Source organism: Schistocerca americana, chromosome 1 (assembly GCF_021461395.2).
Source record: "Schistocerca americana isolate TAMUIC-IGC-003095 chromosome 1, iqSchAmer2.1, whole genome shotgun sequence".
In the NCBI taxonomy this organism is placed as follows: domain Eukaryota; kingdom Metazoa; phylum Arthropoda; class Insecta; order Orthoptera; family Acrididae; genus Schistocerca; species Schistocerca americana.
The window spans coordinates 946,842,243-946,859,891 of NC_060119.1; the positions used below are offsets into that span (position 1 = coordinate 946,842,243).

General features: G+C 37.0%; 1 protein-coding gene across 3 annotated transcripts in view; it reads right to left on the reverse strand.

The window, feature by feature from the left end:
• LOC124615671 (ester hydrolase C11orf54 homolog) overlaps positions 1 to 17,649 on the reverse strand; it is a 142,221-nt gene that overhangs the window by 70,612 nt on the left and 53,960 nt on the right. For all 3 annotated transcript variants that reach the window (XM_047143718.1, XM_047143710.1, XM_047143702.1), the window contains exon 3: positions 8,396 to 8,494. In XM_047143718.1, the coding sequence (XP_046999674.1) occupies positions 8,396 to 8,494 (99 nt within the window). The remainder of the gene's footprint in view (positions 1 to 8,395; positions 8,495 to 17,649) is intronic.

A 17,649-nucleotide genomic window follows, 5' to 3' on the forward strand; every position in this document is an offset into this window, starting at 1 on the left:
TATGTGGATAGTAAGATAGACATTTAAACGCTGTTTCTCCCAAATATGAGCTCAGTATATTAACCACTGCACTGTGTAGTGCTTTAGACCAGGTTTCGCATATTTCAACAAGGAATCCAGTCAGATATTGAAGAGTGCATTACTTTATTGTGGATCACATTCCTTACTAACATTTTCAATGCTCAGTTATCAACATATAATACTCATAATTTTAATAGCAAACTTTGGAACACTATTTTTGCTACCTATACCTGTACATACTCATACTATTCAGCTTATATTCTTAGCGCAAAGAAATAATTAACAAACTGTAGTTACAATCACATTTGGAACATGCAAACATTTAGGAATAATAGATTTTGAAGCAATTTAAACAACAATAGCATTCAGTTTAGCTTCATAATAATCATAACATTTGTAACAGACCAAAAGGCCATCTGAATTGATAAATGATATTAATGAACTGTAATTTAACAAAATAAATAACTTGAAAATTTGCTTATTTACAAAATGTAACAACTTGTGGGCATTTATAGTTTATCAGGAAGCTTAGAAGACAGTGTAACAAAGCAGATGGATCTGTCCAGCTGATATGTTTTTTTTCCTCACAAAATTATTTATTCAGTAATTTCTTTATTTCTTTTTGAAAGTTTTGGATATCTTCAATATTACCATTTATAGGACATGTGCACAGTATCTAAAAATCTTGAATACTGTCTAATGACATATTCATCTTAACTTAATTATCTGTTTCCCTCTTTTGATTACTTAGAATCCAATAAGTATGATTATTTTGCCTAAAAACTGTGCTAATTACAAAATATCAGTAATTTCAGAATTCGTTGTCACTGTAGACATGTAAACATATGCCTGATTACTAACTTCCTGATGAAGCACATGAAAAAGCTACATACATAACTAAAGGATTCATACACTCAGTGATGAAAATATGTTAGCAACTCTTGCATTCATTTAGTTTCTAAGTAATTAAGATCCTTAGTTAAAATGCTGTTACTGAAACAGAATTCTATATTAAGGCAAATTAACTAGCAAAATTTGATAGAAATCATTTTTGTATCTAAAAGACCTTTTCAAAATGAAATTTCCTCTATTCAGTTACTCAGAAATATGCATCTTTAATTTTAATTCATGGGACTCCAGTAAACAATAATAGCTAACTTCAGTTTTAATTAATGTAAACTTATCAAAGAGGCATGTTGAAAGCAATTTTTAATGATTCTGCTGAAGGTTATGGAATGTACGAGATCTGTGTCCATCAATGCTGAGAAATGTACTGCCAATGATTTAGTACAGACTACAAGTTGGAAAATGTACTGGGTTTTATCTCAATTTCATGTCTGGCAGTTCAGTCCATGATCCAGTAGCTGGTTTTAACGATTTACTGTGAACTTGTAAGTATTCACAACAGTGTTATTGTCCTAATAATGGCTAATGCAAAACTGTTACAATGGCATTAGACTGAGAAATGTGATATTTCCAAATGATAATTACAGTCCATATTATCTTCATACTGTGTTTTAGGGGTATAATTCTGAGACTGTGTTAAATATTTGTTTGCTACACTTAAACTTTTATGAATAGTTACTTCAGTTTTAGGTTACTGCCCTAAGACAATACTACAGGACATCAACAGAGTGTAGTATGTGGCTATCCACTTATCTGTGCATAAATTAAGTAAATGAGACTCAAATTGGCCATAAACAGTGGTTTATTCAACATCCATGTGCATGTAAAGTGTTTTAAATGCAGATCTGGTGCAGGCTATGTTACTGACAAATGGCCTATTTTCAATACTAAGGTTTCATCAGATTTGATGGAAGCACAGCTACTGAAGGCATATTTGTACAGGTAACAGCATTTGTACAGGTAACAGCAAGGCTACAATGGGCCATATGCAACAAACTTTAAATCTCGACAGTCTTGCTGTACTGAATTGTTATCAAACTGTGAAATATTTAAACTGTCTTTCAAAACGTCATTGATTTAGAATATCACTGATATCAGAATTATATTTTGATTTGTATACTTCTAAAGTAACACACAAAACTCAGAAATGTACTTGCAGAGAAATGCAAACTTAAAAAAATAATTTTGTCAAAAGAATTTTCAGTACAACTACCACAGCTATGTCCACTGGCCTGTTAAACACAGGAACTATAAACTGTCTTTCTGTAATGAACGATCATTACTTAAATGTAGAATTATTACACAAAAATCACCAACTTTTGTTCACTTTTTGTCACAAATATTGTCTTCCATTCATCAACTGTGTAAGAAGTTTAAAATACAATCATTTATTTCATTCTGGACTAAGTCCACCATGTTTGATGCTCTGAAGTTAAAGAGTAGAAGATTTTTGGATGTTAAAGAAGGCAGACGTATTTTCATAGTCCTCATATATGTATTATGCAACAGTGGAGCCAACTGCGAAATGTTTTATCACACTGAGTTAGAATGAATCTGCTGATTGAATAAATGAAAATCATCAACTGAGATCATACGGCCAATGTTTTTCAGGCTAAATGCATTTAATACAAAAACTACACAAAGGAAATTTAGAGTGTGGAGCACACAAGTATGTAGTTCCACCACCTATCAGCACATCATATCTCAAGATATGTATATACAAACGTTCAGTTTTTCTCACACAGCATGGATCTGGTAGGAAGCAAAAGAACAAATATCATGGAATTCCCAGCTTCAGTTGAAAAACAGATTAGGGATTATTGGAATATAGTAACTTAGATAAAAAGATTATTCTGGACTTTTTACAGCAAAGACAGTCTTTAGATGCAAAATTACTATAACTCCTGAATGGAATATGAGAGGAGAAAACATAACAGATCTTCTGGGCTACAAACTATCCCCCATCTTCATTACATTCATGGAATCTGAAGGGCAAAAGGCATCACTACTTTAATTTTCATCCTTCAGTCAAAGGCAAGAGGAAATGATAAAGAGGAGAAATTGGTAATGTTCCCAAAGAACTAGAGAAGAAACTTAGCAATACGCACAGTTAGAAATATTAAACACAACAAAAATGGCAAAAATTAGGAAAATATTTGTCTGAAGTATGTGTGCATACCCCACTATAAGACTTCTAAAAAGATACTGGATTTGATTTACAGGTGTCAGATGAGTGGAGACAGGGCCATGCTGAAAGGTAGTGTCTCTGAAAGTGGGTAAATACCATTATAACATAAAAACTCAACAATCAGATACAAAAATGACAGCCAATTATGTGTCTTTGAAGAACTTAATGCTTTGTGTAACAGACACTGTTGTGTTTCTTAATCTTCAGATTCTAGACATTATAGTCCTGTTTGTACATAGTCTACAATGGTTTTATAGGGAGATCCAGACTTAATATAATAGTGAAAGAAACAGTGTCCTTGTGCACAGCTTGGTAATATAAATGTTCACACTTTACACAGTGTATTTCGTGATTCCATAGCGGATGAATATCCTCCCCTTTGATGATAAGTATATCTAAACATATCCCACAATAAATCTACTTTGTAATTTAATGAATCACAAATCTGCCCCCTTTATTTACTCTGTTTCTTCCTAAGTGGTTACATACATGTAGCTTGCTGTCACTTTTTATTTTCCAGTCTATTCTTATAACAGTGCTACAAATTACAAACCATTTAACCACTTTCCAATGAAATTCACAGCATTTGGCATGCAATTATTTCATTCCACTTCCATTTGTCTCAAAGCTGAAGCAAATGCACATTTTCATTTCTGACATTTTTTATTTGTTTCCAGTTTGATAATGTTCCACAAAATGTTTTCTTTAATCTTCAACTTAATTTTCAAACTTGAAAAGTCTGTACTGCTACTGACTATCTAACTATACAATAAAAAGGACAATGCACCATATTTCCAAACAGCTTGCTTTTATTATGAATAAACGCCTAGAATTTGGAGTTTACCCAGGCCAGCTCAAAATTTCAAAAGATATATCTACATACAAAAAGGGGGAAAAGAACTGGAGAACTACAGACCAGTGGCTACTGTTAGAATCTTTTCCAAAATGTATGAAGTAATTTTTCACATACAGCTTAGTAACCACTCTGAAAAACCTGATCTTCTTTGTAGTAAGACAGCATAGAAGAATGCGGAAGAAATACCACTTCTGCAGTGCTTAAAATTGTTAATCAGACATTAAACAGAGCTGACAATAAGAATACGATTTCTCTTGAGCTATGTGGTTTGAGTAACATACTTGACTGTATTTTCTTTCACATCTTACTAACAAAACTACAGTATTATGGAAAGAATAATATAGAATTAGAAATAATTAATACTTTTCTTATAATTATATTTCCCTTGAGACATTTCTCACCTTTATCTACAATAATGATGGAAGCTGAATAAATGAATTAAAATTTGTGCCACAGCCTGGACTTGAACCTGGATCTCCTTGCTTACAAGGCAGGTATGCTGATCATTACACCACCACAGCACTATGGCTAACATTACTGCAAGGAGTATCAAAGTCCAATGCCCTCCCCAACACAAACTTCAATTCATAACTTAAGCTTATTTTCCCCCTATGTTGTCACTATTGCCAGGGCTTTCTGGCACTGAAATAACACACCAGCATTGGATGTAATGGGGAAATCCTGTACCTCAGGTGAACTTATAATTAAATTTTCCTCGAGACATTTAAGTCTCATCTTTACCTATGATAATAATAGAAGACAGCTTGTGTCTTCTGTTGAAGAAATACATGTCTGGTGTGCCTCATGGCCCTGTCCTTGGACCATTCTTCTTCAATGCTGCAATGATGTACTACTGAGTCAGAAAAAGATGCTACAAATAACAAGTACGGTTGGTCCAAAGGAACACAGCTGTCCTTTATTCACTAAGATCAAAATATTGACAGTGATAAATCTTTATATCTATGCATCACTGATATATGCTAAAACAACGTAACAAGAGTTTAACACTGGAGAGAGTATACTATGTCATGACACCAGAAACAGAAAGAATATTGATATTACTAGTCACAGGCTGACAAAGCAGGCAACTCCCACAAAGTGAACTGTCGGAAAATCTTTTAATCAATTATCACATTCTGCACTCAATACACCTCTTAATAATTTTGAAAGTAAGTTGTGTGATCCATTATACAGTTTAGCAGAATTTTGGACACTTGAAGTGTAGAATCTCAGTTTTAATACTATGACTGCAATTCTGTACAACTGGTTAATGTAGGATAAATAATCTGCACATGTAATGTGAACATTAATTAATAAGTGATTGCTATTGTATCATTTCATCAATATACAGTCTATTCCGCTGCATGTTGTCAATGGCAAACAAAGAATATGAACCTGAATCTATGAGTATTTTATTATTTTCCATGTTGCATATGTTTTATCTATTTACAAAAGTCCTTAAAATTCTCTCCTCTTAGCGTAATGGATTCCAGATGTTATCTACCATTTCTCCCCAATTTTATCTTATTGAAATATTCTGTCTCAAACATTATTTATTTGTATGTTTCCCTTGAAGAATATTTTTTCATATTCTCTATCTTTACTCTTGTTATTCAACTCTGTAGTCAGACAAACCATTTACTGTAACTTGCAATCTGTTTTTAATTACCACTGGTTGAAATTACACTGAAAATCAGCTTCTAGGGTAGCAGGGCAGGATATTGCCTGTCTGTAAGGCTCTGGCAAAGTTACAAGCATATTCAAAGTTACAAGCATATTCAGATTGCTGCTGCTTTTGTTGTAGATGTGACACCTGTGTATGCCAAGGCTGCAGAGCTTTCTTTGGAATGAGTCAGTGAGAACTTTCAAAACTCTCTCTCTCTCTCTCTCTCTCTCTCTCTCTCTCTCTCTCTCTCTTTCCCTCATACTATCTCCTTCTCTACCTGATCAGTTTTCTTGTTTACTGATTGTTACCTACCAGAATTCATCCACAATTTGCCACTATCTAACAATCATTGGTTACCTCCATTTCCACACCCAAATACACCACTACCCCATCCATGCTGTGCATGGCATTCCTTTCCCCATTTGTCCCAATTTTTCTCTCCCCCCACTCACACTCACTCTGCTGGGCAACCACAGGGGATGGGGACTAGGGGAAGGAGTGGGCGGATGGTTGGGGTGAGGGAGGGATGCAGGGTGGGAGGGAGGGTGGGGAAGGGGGAGGGGAAGGGACGGAAGGGAGAGGAAGGAGGGAGGGGGGGGGGGGGGGAAGAGAGAGAGAGAGAGAGAGAGAGAGAGAGAGAGAGAGAGATTTGCACATAGCAACAATGTACCAAATCATACAAATGTTAAGGCATCATAACTTTGCTTTAGAGTAAAAGTTACAGATGGCTAAACTGTGATACCTGTTAAAGTATTTTGATAAATTACTTTTAACTTGTTCATTACCATAAAAACAGTATATTCTACAATAACAATAATCCCTGCCTTAAAACTAACTTATCCATTTAGAGTAAGTTGAAACAGTAAGAAGAAGAATTACAAACATGGGTAGGTCTGACTATAGATACTCATATTTGGGAAACTGAAAACAGAAAAATACAATAGATAAATACAGAGCCACCATTTTACATTAACACTTTGGCAACGAATCCTGAACACACCCAGCCATGACACACTATTCAAAAGACCATGCCGAAGTATATCTCAGCCCATGATGTTTCACTATGCACAAGCCACTATCACTCGAAAACTGGACTGGCTTCATATGAGAACAATGTAGGGATGTCACAATAGCTGTCCCTTGGCACTTGGCAGGTGCTGCCCTCTATTGTCAATTCATAGAATTACATCAACAGAATCAATAGCAAACTTAAGAGTCAGTGTCGAGACTAAGTCAATGTGTGCTAGGGTTGTTGCGATAATTGTGTGTGAACTCACTAGGTTTTGATGTTCTCTACAGTTCTGATATAAATGTGTCACATTTGTTGAGTGAGTAAGAAATTTTGGATGCTCCAGAGGGAGAACTGGATTGGAGGGAAAATATCTAAGTGGCCAATAGTCTGAAGAAATTGGTGAAGGACTCTTCCGGAAAGGTACAACACTGACTCAAGAAGTTTTTCCTTGTGTAACATTGGCAATAGGCTTGTAGTACGGCACTTTCCTTATAAAACTGTTGGAACTGAGTTAAAGCAGCAGCCAACATGGTTTCCAAGATATGTTTAACTGACTCACAAAGCAAACACAAAAGAAACAAGTTGGTATTGCCCTGATTGTAACATATGTCTCTGAATGCTAAAATGTTTCAGACTTTTCATACAAAGACCAATTACATGCAAAATTGCTGAAGATTGTATCTCAAACAATTTTTTTTTATTTATTTTTATTATTTTTTTTAGGATAGTTATACTTTGCATCATTATTATTGTAAAATTTGTAATTATCACAGATCTAAAATAAAGATGAAAATAAACCTTGAAGCTTGGTATTTTCAGTATGTATTGCCCTTTAAGATATATCAAACTAAGATGTGACAGTAACATTTTAAATGGCTGATTTTCTGGACCAGTCTTTTCTTAAGTGGCAGTTGGCTTTCTGCACAGCCTAAGGTAAAATGAAATCTACACAGACACTTTTGTAAGCAAAAAGTTTATACTTACATCATTGTATAAAATAAATCAATGTATAAAATAAATAAGTTATGGCATGAAGTTTATTTCATGGTGAAAGGTAAAAATTAAACCTACTCTAAGAGGTAAACTTTGTGATAAGCTACAATGAAATGGCTTCATACAGTGACTTTGGCTTAGCTGGGAAAGTTTCCCAGTAGCATTTTGTGGATGTCTTACTGAGAAAGAAATTACTGTGTGATAAATTAAATCTAAATAATTGCAAAATGTTCATTGTTACTCAAACATAATTTGTCATACACAAACATGTCATCTATTTGTTTCATTTTTTATACTTGCCATGTTTCCTTTACTCCACTGCAACTCAGCTTCTCAAGTTTAATAAACTATTTTATAATAAATATTGTATCTGGCCATGGAAAACAAATAAACTAATTATTTAACATAATTTTATGTCTTGATGGCTGTTGTCAACACTGGCTACAACCTAAGAATGAAAATATTGTAACTGTCAAATGACTTCAGACTGTAATACCTATACTTAGGATGCAGCAGACTAATGAGTCTTTCACAGTCGCCGGTATCAATTATTCATTTCAAGATACGTTCTCTTCCTGGTTAGTTAACTCAAACTTGTATATTACGTTGGCCACAACTAAGATTATTACTATCTCAATCTTGTTGCACCACAAATGCTGTTTCTGAAGACTTTCCAGTGAATATACCAAGTCTTTAATGTGCCACTCCTTTCTGAATGATATAATGATAATGTCACATTATGCCAAGACTTACCCTTGCATGCCAAGGTAAAAGGTTGCTGCGTTAAATCTGGACAGTCCACGACTTCAACAATGACGTCTGCAAAATTGCTTGTGAGGCCACTGCCAAGAACTGAAAAGTTACATCCAAAGATGCTTTACAACTATAATGAGATAATGTATGCAAAAATTAATTGTAAGAAAATAATTTTGTACTGAAACTTTTGAGCTACATTGTTAACGTATGATCATCTATTAACAACGTTGATGAAACAGTACGCCTCTGAGTTTAGTGACATTTTATCTTATTTGTTTAAGCATTCTTTTATCAGTGGAATTTTTCCTCAATTGTTCAAATATGCTGAAGTTCAGTCTTTGAATACGAAATGAGGTAAGAAATACCATCAATTCCATCCAGTTTCACTTTCGCCCACATTCTCAAAAATTTTGGAAAAGGTAATATAGAGTCACCCTTTTTAACCATCTCATCACAAATAAAATATTATCCCTGTCACAATTTGGATTACTAAAGGGTTTTGATATTTAGAAGGCTATCCACATATGCACTGAAAATGTACTTAATTCATTAGAAAATAAATTACAGGCTGTTGATATATTTTGTGATCTGTCAACGGTATTCTACTGTGTAAATCACACTATCCTTTTAAGTAAATTAGAATAGTATGGTGTAACAGGAAGTGCTGCAAAATGGTTCAAACCCTATATCTCTGACAGAAAACAAAGGCTGCCAACAGGAAAGAGACTTGTATTAAGCTATTTGGCATCATCCACCTGAGAACCAATAACATTTTACATCCACCAAGGTTCCACCCTAGACCCTTACCTTTTCTTGCGCATATCAAAGACCTTTCATCTGTAACATTAACAGCGCCAAGTTTTTTTCGTTTACAGATGATACGAACATTGCAATGAATAGCAAATCAAGTATGGCCTTAGAAGATTGGCTAATGAATTTTTCGTGGACATTAATAAACGGTCCATAGCCAATTCTGTGCCACTAAACATTGAAAAAACATACTATATGCATTTTACATCTTGTAAAAGGTTTCCTGCCAGTTAACGCCTAAAATATGACAAGCAGATAGAGGAAGTTGATAGTGCTAAATTCTTCGCATTACAGCTTGATAATAAATTTAACTGGAAGGAACATACCACAGAGCTGCTGAAAATTTAAAGTCAATTACTTTGGTTCAGAAAGGTGTCCACTAGTCAGCAATACATATTTTCAGTAACATGCCAGCAGCCATAAAAAAAAATTTAACTAGCAATAAAGTTCAGTTTGAGAAGAGTCAAAAGGATTTATTGGTGGCCAACAACTTCTACCTTCTACTCCATGGATGAATTTCTTTGCAGAACTGACAGATGTGTGTATGTCATCAATAATATCACATAATGTGAATACTGAGAACAATCTGACTTCTGTACAAATTTTGTGCAGTAATGCGATCACTGTAATTTTTTTTAATTTCATTTATTTATTTATTTATTGATGATGGATGGATACAATAGCCTAAGAATTATCATATGTACCTAAGTGTACTGAATATTTAATATTTACTGCCAAGTTTTATATCCTGTTAATTGTTTTTTCCACATCAACAAGGGCCATTTTACTTGGGATCTGTGGAAGGTACATTAGCATATCTGCTCTTGTTCTGTAAATATTTGTTATATATTTATTTTCTGACATGTTCCCCATCCCAGAGGATCTCCTCACTGTGAATAAATTGGAACAAAAAGCACATCTAACCTAATTTAAACTAATCTCAGACCAAAAATCAAACAATGGAAAATCCAGGATGTTGTTGTTGTTTTGGTCTTCAGTCCTGAGACTGGTTTGATGCAGTTCTCCATGCTACTCTATCCTGTGCAAGCTTCTTCATCTCCCAGTACCTACTGCAGCCAACATCCTTCTGAATCTGCTTAGTGTATTCGTCTCTTGGTCTCCCTCTATGATTTTTACCCTCCACGCTGCCCTCCAGTACTAAATTGGTGATCCCTTGATGCCTCAGAACATGTCCTACCAACCGATCCCTTCTTCTAGTCAAGTTGTGCCACAAGCTCCTCTTCTCCCCAATTCCATTCAATATCTCCTCAATAGTTATGCATCTACCCATTTAATCTTCAGCATTCTTCTGTAGCACCACATTTCGAAAGCTTCTATTCTCTTATTGTCTAAACTATTTATCGTCCATGCTTCACTTCCATACATGGCTACACTCCATACAAATACTTTCACAAACGACTTCCTGACACTTAAATCAATACTCGATGTTAACAAATTTCTCTTCTTCAGAAACGCTTTCCTTGCCATTGCGTCTACATTTTATATCCTCTCTACTTCGACCATCACCAGTTATTTTACTCCCCAAATAGCAAAACTCCTTTACTACTTTAAGTGTCTCATTTCCTAATCTAATTCCCTCAGCATCACCCGACTTAGTTCGACTACATTCCATTATCCTCGTTTTGCTTTTGTTGATGTTCATCTTATACCCTCCATTCAAGACACTGTCCATTCCGTTCAACTGCTCTTCCAAGTCCTTTGCTGTCTCTGACAGAATTACAATGTCATCAGCGAACCTCAAAGTTTTTATTTCTTCTCCATGGATTTTAATAACTACTCCGAACTTTTCTTTTGATTCCTTCACTGCTTGCTCAATATACAGATTGAATAGCATCGGGGAGAGACTACAACCCTGTCTCACTCCTTTCCCAACCACTGCTTCCCTTTCATGCCCCTCAACTCTTATAACTGCCATCTGCTTTCTGTACAAATTGTAAATAGCCTTTCGCTCCCTGTATTTTACCCCTGCCACCTTCAGAATTTGAAAGAGAGTATTACAGTCAACATTGTCAAAAGCTTTCTCTAAGTCTACAAATGCTAGAAACGTAGGTTTGCCTTTCCTTAATCTTTCTTCTAAGACAAGTCGTAGGGTCAGTACTGCCTCACGTGTTCCAACATTTCTATGGAATCCAGACTGATCTTCCCCGAGGTTGGCTTCTATCAGTTTTTCCATTCGTCTGTAAAGAATTCGCATTAGTATTTTGCAGCTGTGACTTATTAAACTGATAGTTCGGTAATTTTTGCATCTGTGAACACCTGATTTCTTTGGGATTGGAATTATTATATTCCTCTTGAAGTCTGAGGGAATTTCGCTTGGCTCATACATCTTGCTCACCAGATGGTAGAGTTTTGTCAGGACTGGCTCTCCCAAGGCTGTCAGTAGTTCTAATGGAATGTTGTCTACTCCCGGGGCCTTGTTTCGACTTAGGTCTTTCAGTGCTCTGTCAAACTCTCCACGCAGTATCATATCCCCCATTCCATCTTCATCTAGCTCCTCTTCCATTTCCATAATATTGTCCTCAAGAACATCGCCCCTGTATAGACCCTCTATATACTCCTTCCACCTTTCTGCTTTCCCTTCTTTGCTTAGAACTGGGTTTCCATCTGAGCTCTTGATATTCATGCAAGTCGTTCTCTTTTCTCCAAAGGTCTCTTTAATTTTCCTGTAGGCAGTATCTATCTTACCCCTCGTGAGATAAGCCTCTACATCCTTACATTTGTCCTTTAGCCATCCCTGCTTTGCCATTTTGCACTTCCTGTCGATGTCATTTTTGAGACGTTTGTATTCCTTTTTGCCTGCTTCACTTACTGCATTTTTGTATTTTCTCCTTTCATCAATTAAATTCAGTATCTCTTCTGTTACCCAAGGATGTCTACTAACCCTTGTCTTTTTACTTACTTGATCCTCTGCTGCCTTCACTATTTCATCCCTCAAAGCTACTCATTCTTCTTCTACTGTATTTCTTTCCCCCGTTCCTGTCAATTGTTCCCTTATGCTCTCCCTGAAATTCTGTACAACTCCCACCTTTTTGCAGTTTCTTCAATTTTAATCTACAGTTCATAACCAATAGATTGTGGTCAGAGTCCACATCTGTCCCTGGAAATGTCTTACAATTTAAGATCTGCTTCCTAAATCTCTGTCTTACCATTATATAATATATCCGAAACCTTCTAGTATCTCCAGGGTTCTTCCATGTATACAACCTTCCAGGACGGAATGTAACAATATTATGAAAAGGAAAGTTGCCACTCACCATATAGCGAAGATGCTGAGTCGCATCTGCCTAACTGTGAGTCCACACCTCCGCTACATAGTGCGGGGCAACTCTCCTTTGCATAATACTGCTAATCTAAGACCAAGTCTCCTCAGCCAGCTGGCTTCTATTGGTATCAAATTCTGAAGACTATTGTTCCAAGTATGGCTGTCCTAAGTTTAATGTATGGTGACAACATTATGTTGATTTACTGGGGCAACAAAAAGTGATAAACATGGATGTTTCTACATTCTCAAGTAATCACACTGATGAAAACAAACTGGAAAACTATATACTAGGCCTCAAAAACATTTATGTATGCTTATTGTTGCCATAAGAATAACTGGTGGCTTTAAAGACATATTTTCATTCAGAAGAAATGGGGTACTGTTGAGGTAACTTCTCATTTAGGGACAAAGTATTCATTGTGCAAAAGGAATATGAATTGTTACCCGCCATTTACAGAGAAGCCAATAACATTACACAGTGTGGAGTACTGCTCACAAAAGTAGTGGACACTTGTAATTATGAATGTAACTGATGGAGTTATGGCTTCCTGATACTCAGCAAGGACCCTCTAAAAACATACCTGGCACCTGAAATCTTGAAGTGGAGTCAAGGACAGAACAATAGTAAAAAATATCTGAATATCATACCACTACGTATAGTGTCTTTGCACTGTGGTGGCATAGTCAACAGACTGATAAGCAACTGTGCAATGGTAGTATTTGGGCTGAATCAAACTTCTGGTAATTATTTTTTGTTTTACTGCATTATTTTTTTAATCTATAGAAAACTCAAAATTAATGAAGTTGGATAAACAGTTCACAGTTTTTAATAAGGTTTTTAGACCCTCAACAGGATACACTATCTGGTATTTTCACTGCTTAATATTCCATCTAAAGACACTTCAGTAACCACTTGCACCCTGTGAGGAAAGAATTTTATGAGGTGAGTAATAAACCTCTCATTTTCTGCCACTACCTCCCACACAGCTAAGGTAACTTTCCAAAGGTCATCACAGGTTCTTGATGCACGGTCAGGCCTGTTTCCCTTAAAGGTCTGTTTCACATGCAACCATATGTTTTAAATGGGCTGAGACTTGGTACAGGAGTCCAGTTGAGGATAGAAATCTCATTGTGTTTCATAAACCACTCCTGCTTAACATGTGTATAGGAGACTGATCTGACTGCAAACAGATTAATCCCCCAGGATATAGTTGTCACACTGAGGGAGTATAACATTACCCGTAACATGATTGCACTGGGCAGCATCAAAATGGCCATCTACATTGTGAAGCATCCTAAGTCCACAGGGAAACACGGAGCCTCAAACTGCCACAGATTCATGACCACTGCAAGATAGCTTACAGGTATATTGGAGATTGAAATGGGCACCATGTGGTCTGTATACTTGTACTGGGGAAAATTTTCTGGGGAAAATCAGATTCTTCAGAAAGTATTACATTCTACCAATGATGATGAACAATTTCCTCATAAAATGGTAATTGGTGGACCCAATGATCATCACAGAGTTTCCCCTTGACAGCACTATGTTTGTTTTGTAGTGCAGCTGCCTGACCCTGATGCCAAACTTGTAAATGATTCCAGGAAACTCAGCAGTTTGTGTCAACAACACCGTGTTTAACAAAGGATTTTCCTGGAATGTGTTCACTTGTCATTAGTCTGGATCTGTGTTGTTACATATTAACATCAAGTTTCCACACAAGTTCTGGATTCTGCAGTATAATAACATTATTGTTCATTTGGTAAGCTGAAGACAAAGTTGATTCATTTAGTGCCTGCATGACAACAGGGGCAAAAGTGTCACGCGTTAATGCAAGAAGACAGGGGAAAAAAATCAAGCTGACACAATAACTGGGCCACCTGTACAGTAAAGTTGACACAAGAACTGTATCTGACACATTACTTTGTACACTCTGAAGTAATCAACTTCTGGCTCAGGTTAAAGCAACAGTATCTCAGACAGAAATGCCACTGCAGTTCTGGCTGACAGGATTCAGGATGCAATAATGGTGCCTTCACTCTTTAATGTAGTGGTGCCATGTAACAGTGCCTCATCATTGGCGGTGATGTGGGTGGATTATGATTGCTCGTCAGACAAAGTGGATGCTCTCACTAATCACAGATACAGCAAGGCTAGATGATGTTATCGCAGAAGATCATTCAGTTGTTCCAGAATGAACTCTTTGGTTCTAAGAGTCGCACAGAACAGTCACCCACAACATGTTGATATCACTGGAAATTTGGGGTCAGGCGTGCAAATGCACCTCCCCTTGTGCCTATCCAAATGGCAGCAGCAGTCGGACACAGGCACATCCATTGTTTTCTGCTGCTCATAAATCGTTAGTAGCCACTTATGGTACAGAACATATCAAACTGGACTTGGGGCATCGTTGTGCCTTTGTCTGGAATTTAACTGTTGCTGATTTCACAGAGCCTATAATTGGAGCCGACTTAGTTTCCAGCCATAACACAGCCATCTGGCATGCTGGGGAGATATGTCACAACACTGAGCATTTTATCAAAAGTACCGGTGGCCTGCCAGATTCATGCCATCCTAGATGTTAAGCTCCCAATTATCTCAGGACTGAAAAGGCAGAGAGTAACTCGGTATTGAGGGAAGATGTTATTCACCCTTCCCATAGTCCTTACTCTTCATCCCTGCATGTGGTACCCAGGAAGCATCTCATGTGGCCTGTGACCTAAATGCACGAACAGTCCTGGATGGATATTCATTGCCTCTTTTAATGGATGAAAATTGTGCTCCCAGTGATATAACTGCTCACAATACACAGGAAATCCAGGTTCAAGTCACAGTCTGGCACAGGTTTTCACTATTGTCGCTCCATTGTACAGATGAGGGTTGTCCATATTTGCAACTGCGAATGCACTTCAGGTATCAACAAATATTGTTTACTATGTGATACTTTGGACCAATGTAATCTGTTGTTATATGCAGTGAAGGTGGCTATGTAATAGTTGAATTCCAGATCTACTGTAATAAAATGACGGATTTCACAATTGATTACTGTTCTTTTCTCCATTGTCTAAATTCAGTGTGAAATCAACTGTAATAAAATGATGGATTTCACGATTGATTACTGTTCTTTTCCCCATTTCCTAAATTAAATGTGTTTATCTATGGTGATGATGAGGATAGAACAATGAGAAAGTAATGGATGGGCTCTTACAATAAGTGCTATTTCTTGTGTACTCAGTCCAACACTTCTGGGTTCCACAAAATGGTGTATGTCTTCTCTACATTTACGAGAGAAGCGAGTCCATGGTGGTCTTCCAGAAGCACCATAGGGACCATATTTGCGAACCAATCCTGCCTCTTTCTACTGCTTTTCCTTTCTGTGTTAGCACAATGAGTTGTTCTTTTGTTGTGACATCCTTTACTACAACAGCTGGGTACACATATTTAGTGACTCTTTTCATAAAATATGAGATTTTGTAGGCTTCTGTCACATTCAGATTCACAATGGTGTAATGAATGTGTTGTTTCACCATGACATTGGGCCCTGTTCTTCAGTTGTTCCACTGCTATGTTGACCTGCTGTTGATTGTCACCAAATGTTTTCTTCAGTATGGCCTGGAATTTTTGCCAGCTATTGAGATCCTCTTCATTGTTTTCAAACCATTGCTGGCCTGTGTTGTCCAAGCAAAAGTATACATTTTCCAGATGCATCACATCATTCCACCCAGATCTGGTGACTTGGTCGAATCATTTCAGACATTTCACTGGATCCTGATCATCATCTCCACAAAACATTTTAAGATGCCTGATGTGCTGCTGACTTGCTGCTGTTTTGGAGTCCACTGTTTTCCTGAATATACAGGACTCGGGAACAATGTACTGCTTCTCTTCTGGTTCCCCTAGATGTAGACAATGAATGTTGCATAGCATAATTGGAGACACAGTGATATTAGTATTTTGAAGTACCTGGTATCTCCAGCAAACAACATCACTTCAAAACCACAAGTCCCAATCCACAGGCATGCTCATCAATGAAGTACAACACTCACAACTGAAAGCACATTTATTACTGACACAAACGCACAGCCAGAACAAAATAGACCTTCTGGAAATAGAGTGCAGCAGTTTATACAAACATCAAATATTCCAGAGCACCAGTATTTATACAAACACTGAATTTGTATTTTCAAACAATGGAAAAACCAGGATGGAATGTAAAAATATTGTAAAAGGAAAGTTGCCACTCATCTTACAGCGGAGATGCTGAGTCACAGACAGACACAACAAAAAGACTGTCACAAATATAGCTTTTGGTCAGTAAGGCCTTCATCAAAATTAGACAGCACACACACACTCAACGCAAAATGCAACTCACACGCATATGACTACAGTCTCAGGCATCTGAGCCCACACAGCATACAGCTGCATCAATGCATGATGGGAGTGGCAACTGGGAGGGGGTAGAAGCAGGTTGGGGCAGGGAGGGGGAGGAATAGTAGGGTAGGGGTGGTGGACAGTGATGTGCTGTTGGGGAGCGCGCAGGGATGAGGTGGAAAGAGGGTAGAGCAGCTATGTGCAGTCGGGAGGTTAGACGGAGGGCAGTGGAGAGGGGGGGGGGGGGGGGGGGGGGAGGGGGGAGGAAGCAGAAAAGGAGAGAAGTAAAAACACTGGGTGCAATGGAGGAATGACGGCTGTGTAGTGCTGGAATGGGAACAGAGAAGGGGCTGGATGGGAGAGATGATTACTAGGTCTAAAATCAATATAGTTATGCATCTAGAACAGCAACTAGCAGAACCAAACATGACTATGACAGTGAATAAAGAAACACTAGACTGAGCTGAAGTAGCAAATTTAATCAAAGAACTGGGTCTAAAGTTAGACTCAGTAAGAAAAATTTACATGCACAAAATGCTTCTTTGCGAGATGAACTTAGTGCAAATTTAAATGAAAAACTACAAGCACAAAGTGTAATGCTAGGTGAAAAATTAGATGCTCAGAGTGAAATTTTAAGAAATCAAAGTGAAACCTTGAACAGTCAAGCAGCAAATATAGTTTTGTTAAAGACTGAATTTGACTCTTTAAATAATAAGGTAGAAAATCAGAAGTTAGATTTAAAGAGTGAACTCACCAGTTCTTTGAATACTCACGTTAATCAACTATTTA